The 13,445-nt window shown below is 40.3% G+C and overlaps 1 protein-coding gene across 13 annotated transcripts in view; it reads right to left on the bottom strand.

Annotated features, from left to right (window-relative positions):
- UNC80 (unc-80 homolog, NALCN channel complex subunit) overlaps nucleotides 1-13,445 on the bottom strand; it is a 230,571-nt gene that overhangs the window by 153,001 nt on the left and 64,125 nt on the right. For 11 of the 13 annotated variants that reach the window (XM_059875656.1, XM_059875640.1, XM_024976253.2 and 8 more), the window contains exons 17-20: nucleotides 11,403-11,569; nucleotides 10,332-10,430; nucleotides 5,792-6,006; nucleotides 4,522-4,628 (exon numbers count right to left, since the gene is read on the bottom strand). In XM_059875656.1, the coding sequence (XP_059731639.1) occupies nucleotides 4,522-4,628; nucleotides 5,792-6,006; nucleotides 10,332-10,430; nucleotides 11,403-11,569 (588 nt within the window). The remainder of the gene's footprint in view (nucleotides 1-4,521; nucleotides 4,629-5,791; nucleotides 6,007-10,331; nucleotides 10,431-11,402; nucleotides 11,570-13,445) is intronic. The other 2 variants (XM_059875643.1, XM_059875657.1) reach the window with 1 other exon arrangement.

The following is a 13,445-nucleotide window of genomic DNA, read 5'->3' as shown; positions in this document are numbered from 1 at the left end:
AGCTAGTGGAGGTGATAGAATTCCAGTTGAGCTATTTCAAATCCTAAAAGATGATGCTGTGAAAATGCTGCACTCAATTTGTCAGCAAATTTGGAAAACTCAGCAGTGGTCACAGGACTGGAAAAGGTCAGTTTTCATTCCAATCCCAAAGAAAGGCAATGCCAAAGAATGCTCAAACTACCGCACAATTGCACTCATCTCACACTCTAGTAAACTAATGCTCAAAATTCTCCAAGCCAGGCTTCAACAATATGTAAACTGTGAACTTACAGATGTTCAAGCTGGTTTTAGAAAAGGCAGAGGAACCAGAGATCAAATTGCCAACATCTGCTGGACCATGGAAAAGGCAAGAGAGTTCCAGAAAAACATCTATTTCTGCTTTATTGACTATGCCAAAGCCTTTGACTGTGTGGATCACAATAAACTGTGGAAAATTCTGAAGGAGATGGGACTACCAGACCACCTGACTTGCCTCTTGAGAAACCTATATGCAGGTCAGGAAGCAACAGGTAGAACTGGACATGGAACAACAGACTGGTTCCAAATAGGAAAAGGAGTATGTCAAGGCTGTATACTGTCACCCTGCTTATTTAACTTATATGCAGAGTACATCGTGAGAAACGCTGGGCTGGAGGAAGCACAAGCTGGAATCAAGATTGCTGGGAGAAATATCAATAACCTCAGATATGCAGATGACACCACCCCTATGGCTTAAAGTGAAGAAAAACTAAAGAGCCTCTTGATGAAGGTGAAAGAGGAGAGTGAAAAAGTTGGCTTAAAGCTTAACATTCAGAAAACTAAGATTATGTCATCCAGTCCCATCACTTCATGGTAAATAGATGGGGATTCAGTGGAAACAGCGGCTGACTTTAGTTTTCTGGGCTCCAAAATCACTGCAGATGGTGATTGCAGCCATGAAATTAAAAGACACTTGCTCCTTGGGAGGAAAGTTATGACCAATCTAGACAGCATATTAAAAAGCAGAGACATTACTTTTTCAACAAAGTTCCGTCTAGTCAAGGCTATGGTTTTTCCAGTGGTCATGTATGGATGTGAGAGTTGGACTATAAAGGAAGCTGACACTGAAGAATTGATGCTTTTGAACTGTGGTATTGGAGGAGACTCTTGAGAGTCCCTTGGAGATCCCACCAGTTCATCCTAAGGAGATCAGTCCTGGGTGTTCATGGGAAGGACAGATGTTGAAGCTGAGACTTCAATACTTTGGCCACCTGATGCGAAGAGCTGACTCATTTGAAAAGACCCTGATTCTGGGAAAGATTGAGGGCAGGAGGAGAAAGGGATGACAGAGGATGAGATGGTTGGATGGCATCACCGACCCAATGGATATGGTTTTGGGTAGACTCCGGCAGTTGGTGATAGACAGGGAGGCCTGGCGTGCTGGGGTTTATGACGTCACAGAGTCAAACACGACGAGCGACTGAACTGAACTTAACCTTTACCTTGAAAAATAATTTGTTTATTATATAAAAGTCACTTCATTTTTTCCAATTTCCATATCTGGTTAGCTAGTTTGTAGAGTTTATTTCCACGTACCAAAAAGACATCACTTACAACTATACTTTGAAGGAGAGTCTTGATCATAGATTGAAAGTAAAATAATTGGGCACTGTGAAAATAGTTTAGCAAATAATTGAGATAGTCTTAGAGTTTAATTCTGCTAAAGTCCAAACTCAAATTTATGAACAAGTCATATTCATCCTTTATAAAAAACACCACAGCTGAGAATCAGATGAAAGTAAAAGACAGCCAAATAGAAGATTTCAAATCTCTATGCAAGAATCAGTAAAAATGAATTCACAAGGTGTCCTATAATTAAAGTGCAATAACATGCTTTCTCCCCTAATGCTTAAAATGTGTTTACAGCAAAGCAAAGAAGCTATATACTTCACAGACTCTCAAATACTTGGCCAAATTTTAATAAAAAGAATATGAAGGAGGAATTACAAATATATCTTCTAAATGTCTCATAATATTGCTATATTCTTTTTATAATTTAAAAACATTATTTTTGAAACAGAAGAAAATTGGTTTTAGTGAGATCTAAGAAGAAAAAGTTTAGGCAAATTGTATATAAAGGAATGTAACTTCTATCACACACCAACAATTACTGTGAGCAGACCACAAACCAGTCACAAGAAAGATTCTCATCAGAAATGCTTTCAGTAAGAATTATGACCTTTTCCAAACTGCAGGCTACTAAGATGCTTAACAGATGAAGGCCATAAGTGGGAAAAATCACCCTGAGCTTCTTTGTTCTTGTCAATGGGGAGAATGGTTCAGATGGTAGGAAAAGGAGGGAACAAAGATAAACTCTGTGTGTGTATAAAAGAAATCTATGCACATTGTACAGTTATGTGTCCTTCAACAGGATCTCAAAATGTGAGGATTTCAAGTGTGTTAAAAGTAGCTGGGAATTAATATCTATATGGGCTTCCCAGGTGACTCAGTGGTAAAGAATCTGCCTGCCAATGTAGGAGACGCAAGTTCGAACCCTGGGCCCAGAAATCCCCTGGAAGAGGAAACAGCGACCCACTCCAGTATACTTGCCTGGAAAATTTCATGGGGGGAAGAGTTTGGTGGACTATAGTCCACCGGGTCACAAAGAGTCAGACACTACTGAGCACGAGCACAAATAGCTATATACCTCTTTATAGCTGCGTTACAATTTTATTTAAAGTTTTTGTCACTGTTTTCCTTTCTGTGATTGGACCTAACAGAAGCAGAAGATATTAAGAAGAGATGGCAAGAATACACAGAAGAACTGTACAAAAAAGATCTTCACAACCCAGATAATCACAATGGTGTGATCACTGACCTAAAGCCAGACATCCTGGAATGTGAAGTCAAGTGGGCCTTAGGAAGCATCACTACGAACAAAGCTAGTGAGGTGATAGAATTCCAGTTGAGCTATTCCCAAATCCTGAAAGATGATGCTGTAAAAGTGCTGCACTCAATATGCCAGCACATTTGGAAAACTCAGCAGTGGTCACAGGACTGGAAAAGGTCAGTTTTCATTCCAATCCCAAAGAAAGGCAATGCCAAAGAATGCTCAAACTACCGCACAATTGCACTCATCTCACACTCTAGTAAACTAATGCTCAAAATTCTCCAAGCCAGGCTTCAACAATATGTGAACCGTGAACTTCCTGATGTTCAAGTTGGTTTTAGAAAAGGCAGAGGAACCAGAGATCAAATTGCCAACATCTGCTGGATCATAGAAAAAGCAAGAGAGTTCCAGAAAAACATCTATTTCTGCTTTACTGACTATGCCAAAGCCTTTGACTGTGTGGATCACAATAAACAGTGGAAAATTCTGAAAGAGATGGGAATACCAGACCACCTGATCTGCCTCTTGAGAAATTTTTATGCAGGTCAGGAAGCAACAGTTAGAACTGGACATGGAACAACAGACTGGTTCCAAATAGGAAAAGGAGTACGTCAAGGCTGTATATTGTCACCCTGTTTATTTAACTTATATGCAGAGTGCATCATGAGAAACGCTGGACTGGAAGAAACACAAGCTGCAATCAAGATTGCCGGGAGAAATATCAATAACCTCAGATATGCAGATGACACCACCCTTATGGCAGAAAGTGAAGAGGAACTAAAAAGCCTCCTGATGAAAGTGAAAGTGGAGAGTGAAAAAGTTGGCTTAAAGCTCAACATTCAGAAAACGAAAATCATGGCATCCGGTCCCATCACTTCATGGGAAATAGATGGGGCAACAGTGGAAACAGTGTCAGACTTTATTTTTCTGGGCTCCAAAATCACTGCAGATGGTGACTGCAGCCATGAAATTAAAAGACGCTTACTCCTTGGAAGGAAGGTTATGACCAACCTAGATAGCATATTGAAAAGCAGAGATATTACTTTGCCAACAAAGGTTCGTCTAGTCAAGGCTATGGTTTTTCCTGTGGTCATGTGTGGATGTGAGAGTTGGACTGTGAAGAAGGCTGAGCGCCAAAGAATTGATGCTTTTGAACTGTGGTGTTGGAGAAGCTCTTGAGAGTCCCTTGGACTGCAAGGAGATCCAACCAGTCCATTCTGAAGGAGATCGGCCCTGGGATTTCTTTGGAAGGAATGATGCTAAAGCTGAAACTCCAGTACTTTGGCCATCTCATGCAAAGAGTTGACTTATTGGAAAAGACTCTTATGCTGGGAGGGATTGGGGGCAGAAGGAGAAGGGGACGACAGAGGATGAGATGGCTGGATGGCATAACTGTCTCGATGGACGTGAGTCTGAGTGAACTCCGGGAGTTGATGGACAGGGAGGCCTGGCATGCTGCGATTCATGGGGTAGCAAAGAGTTGGACACAACTGAGCGACTGATCTGATCTGAATACTAAGGCATCTTTGTTTCCATAGTTCATTTAAGTTCCCCAAACTTACTAAACGTGAAGAGAATTTCTTCAGCCCCTCCAGGTGTTTTGCACTTCTCAGCCCTGACATTTTTCTATTAGTGACTACAACATTCCCTTACGTAAGTAACGTCCTGTTTACCTTGGAGCTTTGCCTGATGAAAGACAGGCGGTCCACAGAACTGATGTCCAGGAGGTCTTCCACGCCGTCTGCCAGGCCCGAGAGAGATGAACGTTTCAGCCAGTTTCCTAGTTAATAATTTTTAAAAAAATTAGACCATTATAGCATTTTCTCCCAAATGGATTAGACAAAAATGTTGGCATGGGCCCAAAAAGCAATGAAAATTACAGGACCCAATGTAAACAAAAGTGAACAAAAATTGTTTTCAAAATGTACATGCTTTGAACCAAAACATTCACTGTTGGACTATAAGATCACATGACTAAGATCAGGACAAAAAGAACCTGGGCCTCTTGGGTGATTAAAAGTGTAATCCATGTAGTCCTTGTCAAATTTCACATCTTCCATTAAGTCCTGTCGATTTTACCTCCTAAGTATCTTTCAAATATGTCCATTTCTTTCCGTCTACATGGTCACCACCCAGTCTAAGCTACTGTTACTTATACCTGGACCATAATGCAGCTTTCTATCTGATCTCCCTTATCCACTCATGCTGCCTCCAGTATGTTTTCCATGCAGTGATCTTCTAGAAAAAAAATCTACTTGCTTATGGCTTATGTTACCCCCCTGTTCAACATCCCATCTGGCCTCTGTAGGGCTAAAAGATGAAGAGCCAGGTGACCTGCAAGGCCCACAATACTCTGGTCTCTATGGCTCCACCATTGTCATAGAGATGCTCTTGTCTCAGTTCTTCCATGTCCCTCCCTCCTAATACCTTTGCATATTGCATTGCTACCACTTGGAGTGCTCTCCTTCCTCCTTCTCCCAAGTACTCTGCAGATATTAATGTCACTTGCTTCAGGATGCCTTCCCTGATTTCTGTCTCCTCTTCCTATTTAGATTGGGTCTTGCTATTGCATGCTTTTACAGCACCATGTAGATTTCCTTCATAAAATTCATAGCTTGCAACTATACTTTGTTGTATAATGATCTGCTTTAGTGGTTGCCACCCCTCATAGATTCTAAGTTCAGCAGAGTCAGACACTGTGAAATGCTGCTCATCATTTAATCACTGAAGTTTAGCACAGTGTTTGCACACCCTAGAAGCTCACAGTAAAAGGTTTGAGAAATACCTGCTGAAAGAAATGAATGAATGAATGAATCACCCTAGGGTTTGTGACTTGAAAGCTTTCCCTTTCTCTACTTTCCCATGAATTGCTCTGTTCTGATTATGAGCTGATCTGAGGACATGGCAGGGAATAAGAGAATCCATAAAATAAAAAAGACATACTTTTACCTATGGGAAGTTTAAGCTTCTTCCGGAGTGAAATCCTGCGGGACCGGGAGCGGGCGCGCCTGTCAGAGGTGGTCCCTGAATGGGCGGTGGTACATTCTGAAGTGTCTTGCTCAGACTGGCTGCTGGTGTCGCTCGCCGCACTCTGGGATTTGAACATCTTGCGCCAGAAATCTTTTCGCCCCAGGTTTCCCCCTTGCATTTGTTCATCGCTGAAAGCAGGCAAGGGGATGATTAAATGTCTGACAACACATGTGAAAGTCTTTTAACTCTCTTTCAACCTCCTGTCAGTGACATGGAGGCAAATCATGCAGGATGACCTATGATGGGCTGGGATTAGCAAGGGGCAGAGTGGGAATGGAAGGCAGAAGACCCAGCTTGACTCCCTGAGCTCTTCCTGAGAATAGTTACAGCTCAGCTGTCAAGTTGAGGTCATCATTTTGTTTCAACCATAATGTAAGACTAAATATTATTGCAGGTAATCGTCTGTGAGTGTGGGTCATAAAAAAACGCTTAGAGTGTCAGTAAATATTTAACTTTTTCTTTGAAGTTCCCTGAGCAGTGTGTCGTACCATATTCCACCCTCATCTCCACCTCAGAACTGTACAAATATTTGAATGCATGAATAAATAAAATATAATCACCACACCCAGGGAATGCATCATACCATAATTTTTCACTGTTATTTTTATGATGCCTGATTATTTACCGTTCTTATGTCAAAGAATCTTAAGGCTTAAAAGTAAAAAAAAAAAGTTTAGTCTGACTTAATAAGACAAATGGGAACACTGCCAAAGGGATTTTTGACTAGGCCATTTCACAAGAGGAGAAAGACAAGTGGCCAATGGTAATACAGAGTTTAATTTCATTAGGTATTAACAAAAAAAGGGCCAGTTGAAATCAGATCCCTATTTTCACTCATTAAAAAGACAAAGATTAAGAAGGGGTAGGGAGACGGAGAGAAAGCAAGGGTACTATGATACAGTCATGGTGAGGTAGAATGATTTTACCTTTCTGGAAGGTAATTTGGTAATACGTGATGTAAAGCCTATGTCTACAACAAGGACACAGAAATTCAACTTCCAGGAAGTTATTCCCAGGAAATGATGGAACAACATACTAAGATGCTAGATGCTCACTGAGATTTTGGGCCAATGTTAAAACACTGGAAACAATTTCAATATTCAATTCTAGGCAAAGAGTCGAAGAAATTCTGGGACTTCTGTAAGATGGCACCCTCCATAGTCATTAAAATGCTATTTTCATAAGACTAATGAAAAGGGGTACATTCATGATATACTGTAAAGTTAAAAGGCAGTGGTCAAATAAATGGATTAAGCAGGTTATCATCAGGTTAATTTTTTTAAAGAAGCACATATGTGATTATGTGTGTGTGTGTAAACTTGTGTGTACACATGCTCAAATGTGTATCCAACATAATATACCAAATGTTGACAGTGGTTGAAGGTATTTTGATTTTAAAATTATTTTTCTCTATGTTTTTGTGTGTGTGTTTTCCACATTTGGCAACTTGATCAACATATATTACTTTAGTCATTTGGAAAGAAAAGGTTAGAGAAAAGAGTAACATATGATGAAATTTGTTTTGGGGGTTTTAGGTAATGATTTATTTATAAGCATTGGGGTTATACCTGGGATCTACCTAAAATTTGATAGTACTGTATAAAAGCAATCATTTTCTGGGGATATTTATAGAGGGATGTAGATTTTCTCTCTCAAAATGTCATGAGAGTAATAAAAACCTTTAGCTATCATTTTAAAAATAATTGTATGTATTCATTTCTGGCTGTGCTCGGTCTCTGTTGCTGTCAGGGCTACTCTCTGGCTGCAGTGGGAGGGTTTCTCGTCGTGGGGTCTACCCTCGTTGTGGAGCACAGGCTCTCAGCACACAGGCTTCAGTAGTTGCGGTGCATGGGCTCAGCAGTTGTAGCTTCTGGGTTCCAGAGCACGAGGCTCAGTAGTTGTGATATGCGGGCTTAGTCGCCCTGTGGCATGTGGGATCTTCTCAGATAAGAGATTGAACCCTTGTCTCCTGTATTGCCAGGCAGATTCTTAAACACTGAGCCACCAGGGAAGCCCAAAATTTTTAATTATTATTTTCATTCAGGACATTCTGCTTCTCAAATATTGTGGTGCTTTGTCGCTCAGTCATGTCTAACTCTTTGCGACCTCATGGCCTATAGCCCACCAGACTTCTTTGTCCATGGGGATTCTCCAGGCAAGAACACTGGAGTGGGTTGCCATGCCCTCCTCCAGGGGATACTCCCAAACCAGGGATCGAACCCAGGTCTCCCACATTACAGGTGGACTCTTTACTGCCTGAGCCACCAGGGAAGCCCTACAGTGTGAATTTAAATCAGTGTTTCCAAATTTGACTTCCCTGTTATTTTATCAAATGCTCACAGTGTATGAAGCATTTTTTATCTTTGGGGAATGTGTAACATTGAGAGTATTGTGTAACATTTTGTAACACTGAGAGAATGTGTAACATGAGAGTATTGACTATGTGGCCTGAGTGGGGAAATATCCAGGGAAGCTATAATTGATCAGCTTTACAATAAAGTGCCATATCAGCTTTGTCCAAAGGGTATGTATCAATCATGAGTTTCAGAGAAACGGGCACATACAACTGCTTTTAATATCACTCAGTTAATGTGATTTTTAAGAGGGAAAATGGAGAAGCAAAGGGTATGAAGGGGAGGGAATGGGAACAGAGAGAGAGAAGACAGAGTAGGAGCCAAGATTACTCACCTACCTTTCTTCAGTGCTAAACAGAGGACATGTGGCAGCTCATCTCCTGGGCCCACTTGGATCAGGGGAAATTCCCATACTTGACATTCTACGACATCCCTCCAAGTGCAAATTGCTATGTAGAGGCATATTAAAACATGTATCTTTCCTCAAGGGAGAGAATAGACATGTGCTAAATGCTAAGAAATCAGGTGGTATTTATAAAACTACAGAAAGAGTATCTGCAATTGAGGAAACTAGATCACCTATCAAAGTAGATAGTTTTATGTTTTAAATCTAGTTAACTTATTAAATCATTCTTATTGTTCAGATTAACTCAATAGTTGTTAGTGTTATTTTGGGGGAAAAAAGTCCTCTCTCATTTTTTTTTGGATAGATTCTGCATATAAGGACTTTTAACTAGTCTTGTGGTTGGTTATTCAGCTACAGACAAATCTTTGCCTTTCACATTTTTTTTTCCTCTTAGAACTTATGTTTGGGTTTTTACTATGTCCTTAAAAACTTCTTTAAAGGAAAAACTAAACTTCAATTTTGAGAATAGAAATTAAAGAAGACAAAGGCTTAATGGTAATTCAATAAGTCCATCCTTTCATTGACTGTCATACATTCATTCTTGATATATATTGAGAGCCTACTATGGACCCAGCAAGGCCCATTGAGGCACTGGGGCTGTAGTAGTTAAGTAAAAACTCACATGGTCGCTGGACCCATGGAGTTGATTTACCTTCTCCTTACTTGCATCACTGACTCGATGGACAAGAGTGAACAAGCTCCGGGAATTGGTGATGGACAGGGAAGCCTGGCATGCTGCAGTCCATGGGGTTGCAGAGAGTTGGACACGACTGAGCAATTGAACTACTTTTACCCACTCATTTTAGGGGCAGTTTCTAAAATTTTGAAGGGCTATAAGAACTGTGCAGGCTTTTTGTTCCTTAAAGGTTTTGCATGCTTGTTGTGGGTTGCCAGGGTCCTATGTGATGACATGACTTCCTTGACCGTACAGAGGGGATACCATAAAACCTAGAATACCCTACAGAATTTCTGGAAGAATAATCATTTTGTACTAAATAATGGTTATGGGAGATAGAATGGCATACTAAAAGGATCACATTTTAAGTATTGATCAACATCACTTACGAGTAAATAGGTCTCAAAAGAAGAATGAATACAAATAAGTCTTGCATAGAACTAGACTGTATTTAGTTTTTACAATAATCCTAACATTTTCTGGGGGCACTATTTTCATGATGCTTTTGATATTACCATTATCAAAAGTGGAAATAAATTGATATCAGAGGCAGTGGACTGGATCTCTGGAGAGAACCAAGATGAAACGGATGAGTCTGTTTCAGGTAAAGCTGGACATGAGAGAAGATTATCTTATATATTTCTGGATAAAGCTTCAATTATTGACAGTTGTAAGTGATTTATAAGAGATATTTTAAGCAAGAAAGTGGATGACATCACCCTCGTACCTGCTATCCATGCTACTTTTCAAGATTTACCTGCAAGATTGTGCATGGAAGACAGAGTGGGGTAGGGGCGGGAAATAGGAAAGGCAGTGAGGGAGGCTTCCTGGAAGCATGAAGTTGATTACTTGCGATTTGAGCCTGTAGAGATAAGCCACATGGGAATGAAAAGTAAAGGGCAGAAGCAAGGAGAAGTTCAGCAGATAGGAAAAGTAAATAGCAGCTTGGGAAATAGAATTTCTTCTAGGGGGAAGTGCTCAGCCCATTGCATTGGAGACAAAGCTAATTCTACTTACTGCTCTGGAGTCTGTGAGGGGCGACCGGACATAAAGCTGCGACATTCCTCAGGTGCGGCGGTCACCGGGCCTTTATCCACCACGCTTCCCGCCTCTGACCTGTGCAAATGGTGCATTCCACCAATCACAGCAGAGCAGGACACCACTTCTCAGTAATTCATAGACTTCATAAAGCAAAACACTGTTACAGACAACCTAAATGGACTGCACACCCCCTATACCATCATGAGTCTATGTGCTATGGAATTTATGTCCTACCATTTAACTTACTACCTAGCTGCATTATTGCCTGAGAACACTATAATGCCATCATTGCACACAGAGGCAGTAACTGCAGGCAGGATGTTAAATTGAGGCATTTCTTTTAATCTTCATAAGTGACATTTCTTACAGAACAGGCATACAATAAATTCATGTTTCTTATTGTTGTTTAGACACTAAGTCATGTCCAACTCTTTGTGACCCCATGGACTATAGCCTGCCAGGCTCCTCTGTCCATGGAATTTCCTAGCAAGAATACTGGAATTGGTTGCCATTTCCTTCTCCAGGGGATCTTCCTGACCCAGAAGTGAGCCCATATCTCCTGCACTGGCAGACAGAATCTTTACCACTGAGCTACCTGCAAAGCCCTTAAATTCATGTTTACTAGAAGAAAACATAATTGGACATGTCTCAGTTGTTTATCTTTCACCATGTTAAAAATATTACTTACTGAACAGAATGATACGGTATCAGCAATTGCTTTTACTTTCTGGACAAAAAATATAAATGATACCTATTGAAGGGACTAAAACATAGATAACATTTTACTATATAAGTAAGAGCTATGAAGTAAGGTTCAAGTGTATGAAAGTTTGGGATCAACTGAGCTCTGATTCATACAGAGGCAGCATTTGTTTAATAGGAAACTCTTCCGTTTTCTAGGCTGCACCTGGGCCCTGCCAGTGCTATCACTCATACAGGACAGTCCTTCATCCCTGCCCTGGAATTTCACATCATGGACAATACAACAGGACATTATATTCTACAGACTGGGCAAACCCTCACATTCAGAGAGCTCAAGCTTCCAACCTTTTTCCTCTTCCAGGCTTAGATTCCGGTTCATTTTCCTCCACCTTTTTCCCTGGTGCCAACTTCTCAGCACTGTCAAGCAAAGCGCTGAGGGCCACTCTCCTGAAGACATTCCCATTGGCCTCCTTGATAAACTGGACCAGCTGACGGATGTCACAATACAGCCCCTATTTGGAGGCCAGAAGGAAAGTGTGGGGAAAGAAAGATAGTTGTGTCTTTGAAGAATATTCATAGGAAGAGGGGTAGAAGGTAATTCCTTGGACTTAGATGAGCCTTGGGATCATAAAAGGAAGAGAGATTACTATAGTGCAACTAATGGTATCCTGCCCCTCCATTGTTCCCGTGGTAACATTACTAAAAACCTTGCCTGTCATTCTTAGTATCAAAAAAGATAGTCACCATGCTACATATTTAGAAAGTTGGCTGTGACATTAGAAAGACATCAGTTTATACTTTTATAACAACTGAACCTCCAAATTTTTAATTATGTCTCTTGGGACTTCAGAAGAGATGCCTGCAAAAATAAGGGAATCAGAATTTTGTCTAGACTAGGGATTTCAGTCGCTGTTCAACGTCTCCAAATTTTTGGCATCACTGTGATAAATTATGCTAAACCTTCTAGACAATTCTAATAGAGCCTGACATTCAAGGATGATACATTTTTCTACATAGACTTAGCAAATAATATGTATGTTGTAGCTCATTTGAGCATGAACTTGACTATAGACTTACAAAGACACAAGGCTATTAAAACCAATGTATTAGTGATTCAATATTTAATGCAGGACTTTTTTCTTTTTTTTAAGATATTAAGCTTTGCATTCAGCATTTCCCCATCTGTCTTCTCTAAGAAGGTAGTTAGTATATTCTGTGTCTTAGGAAAGGTTCATGACAAAGAAGAAAATAGAAGCCTAAACAACACCTTAGAGCTTTGGATTTCAAAATCTAAGACCACTGGGACAGTTATGCCCATGATCTTTAGAAAAGCAGAAGGAAGGGCCACTGAGGAAAACATAAAGTGTCCTTTTGGTCCTGTGAGAAGAAGGCCTTATGCTCTCACTCTGCAATGTGGTAGCTCCTCCATGGAAGGCAAGACTCCAAAAAACAAGGGTTCCAAATTCACCAGAGTGCCCATCCTTAAGCAGCAGAGAGCACCATGCGAACAAACAGATATAACTGATGCTTGACACCCATGGAGCCTCACCACAAGCCCTGGGTCCTACCTAAGACTTCAGAATATTTGCCCTACTCTCTGAAGCTGGGAGACCCAAGAATGAGTGAGGTTCAACTTCCAGCCATTCCGGTGGAATGGAGGTTCAAAGCCAAATTTAAATTGATTTAAATACAATTAAGAAATGTAGTATTTCTTCTATACATGCACATGTAGGGTAAGACTTATAAGAGTTCATATATGCTATAATCAACTTGTCAAATTACTTCTTGCCATGACCAAATTGAACACATGGATGGTATGCAAGTTATTCTCAACCTCCAAGAACCTTGTTGGGAGGCTTGACAATCAGTAAAATCAAACTCCTTTTCATTCGGGGTTTTGTTTTATCTCAAGTGACTACATAGTTTCAGTGATTTAGAAGAACTTAAAACTATTTCTCTGTTTTAAGTAGATTAGCAGATAGTGTCCATATGTGTCAATGGGCTGATTTCTGCATAGAAGTCATTATAGCTAACAGATTAGTAAGATACAGAAATGCTTCTTTACTCCTCTGAGAGACCTGAATTCATTTAGTCATGTCAGATGTGTCAGTCTTCATCTTTATTTTACTATCCCAAACCACAATCTTCTTGGCAGCAATAAACACTAATCTTTTAAAACCTGGTGCTCTCTACTTGTGGCCTTGGTGGTTTAATTAACACAGTCTTTTGTGAACAGTAGCTAAAAGATTGGTGTTTGATAAAAAAAGACAAAACCTGATCAGCAGCATATTTGAATTAGTTATTAAAGTAAATGCGGTTTCAAACAAAAGCTTGGTATAACACTCTTGTTTATTTCACAAGCCAGCATGCTGGGCTCTAGCACCTTCT

The sequence above is a fragment of the Bos taurus genome, chromosome 2 (genome assembly GCF_002263795.3).
Source record: "Bos taurus isolate L1 Dominette 01449 registration number 42190680 breed Hereford chromosome 2, ARS-UCD2.0, whole genome shotgun sequence".
Lineage (NCBI taxonomy): Eukaryota > Metazoa > Chordata > Mammalia > Artiodactyla > Bovidae > Bos > Bos taurus.
Note: the sequence above shows the minus strand (reverse complement) of the source record. Positions and strands in the feature narration are given on the sequence as shown.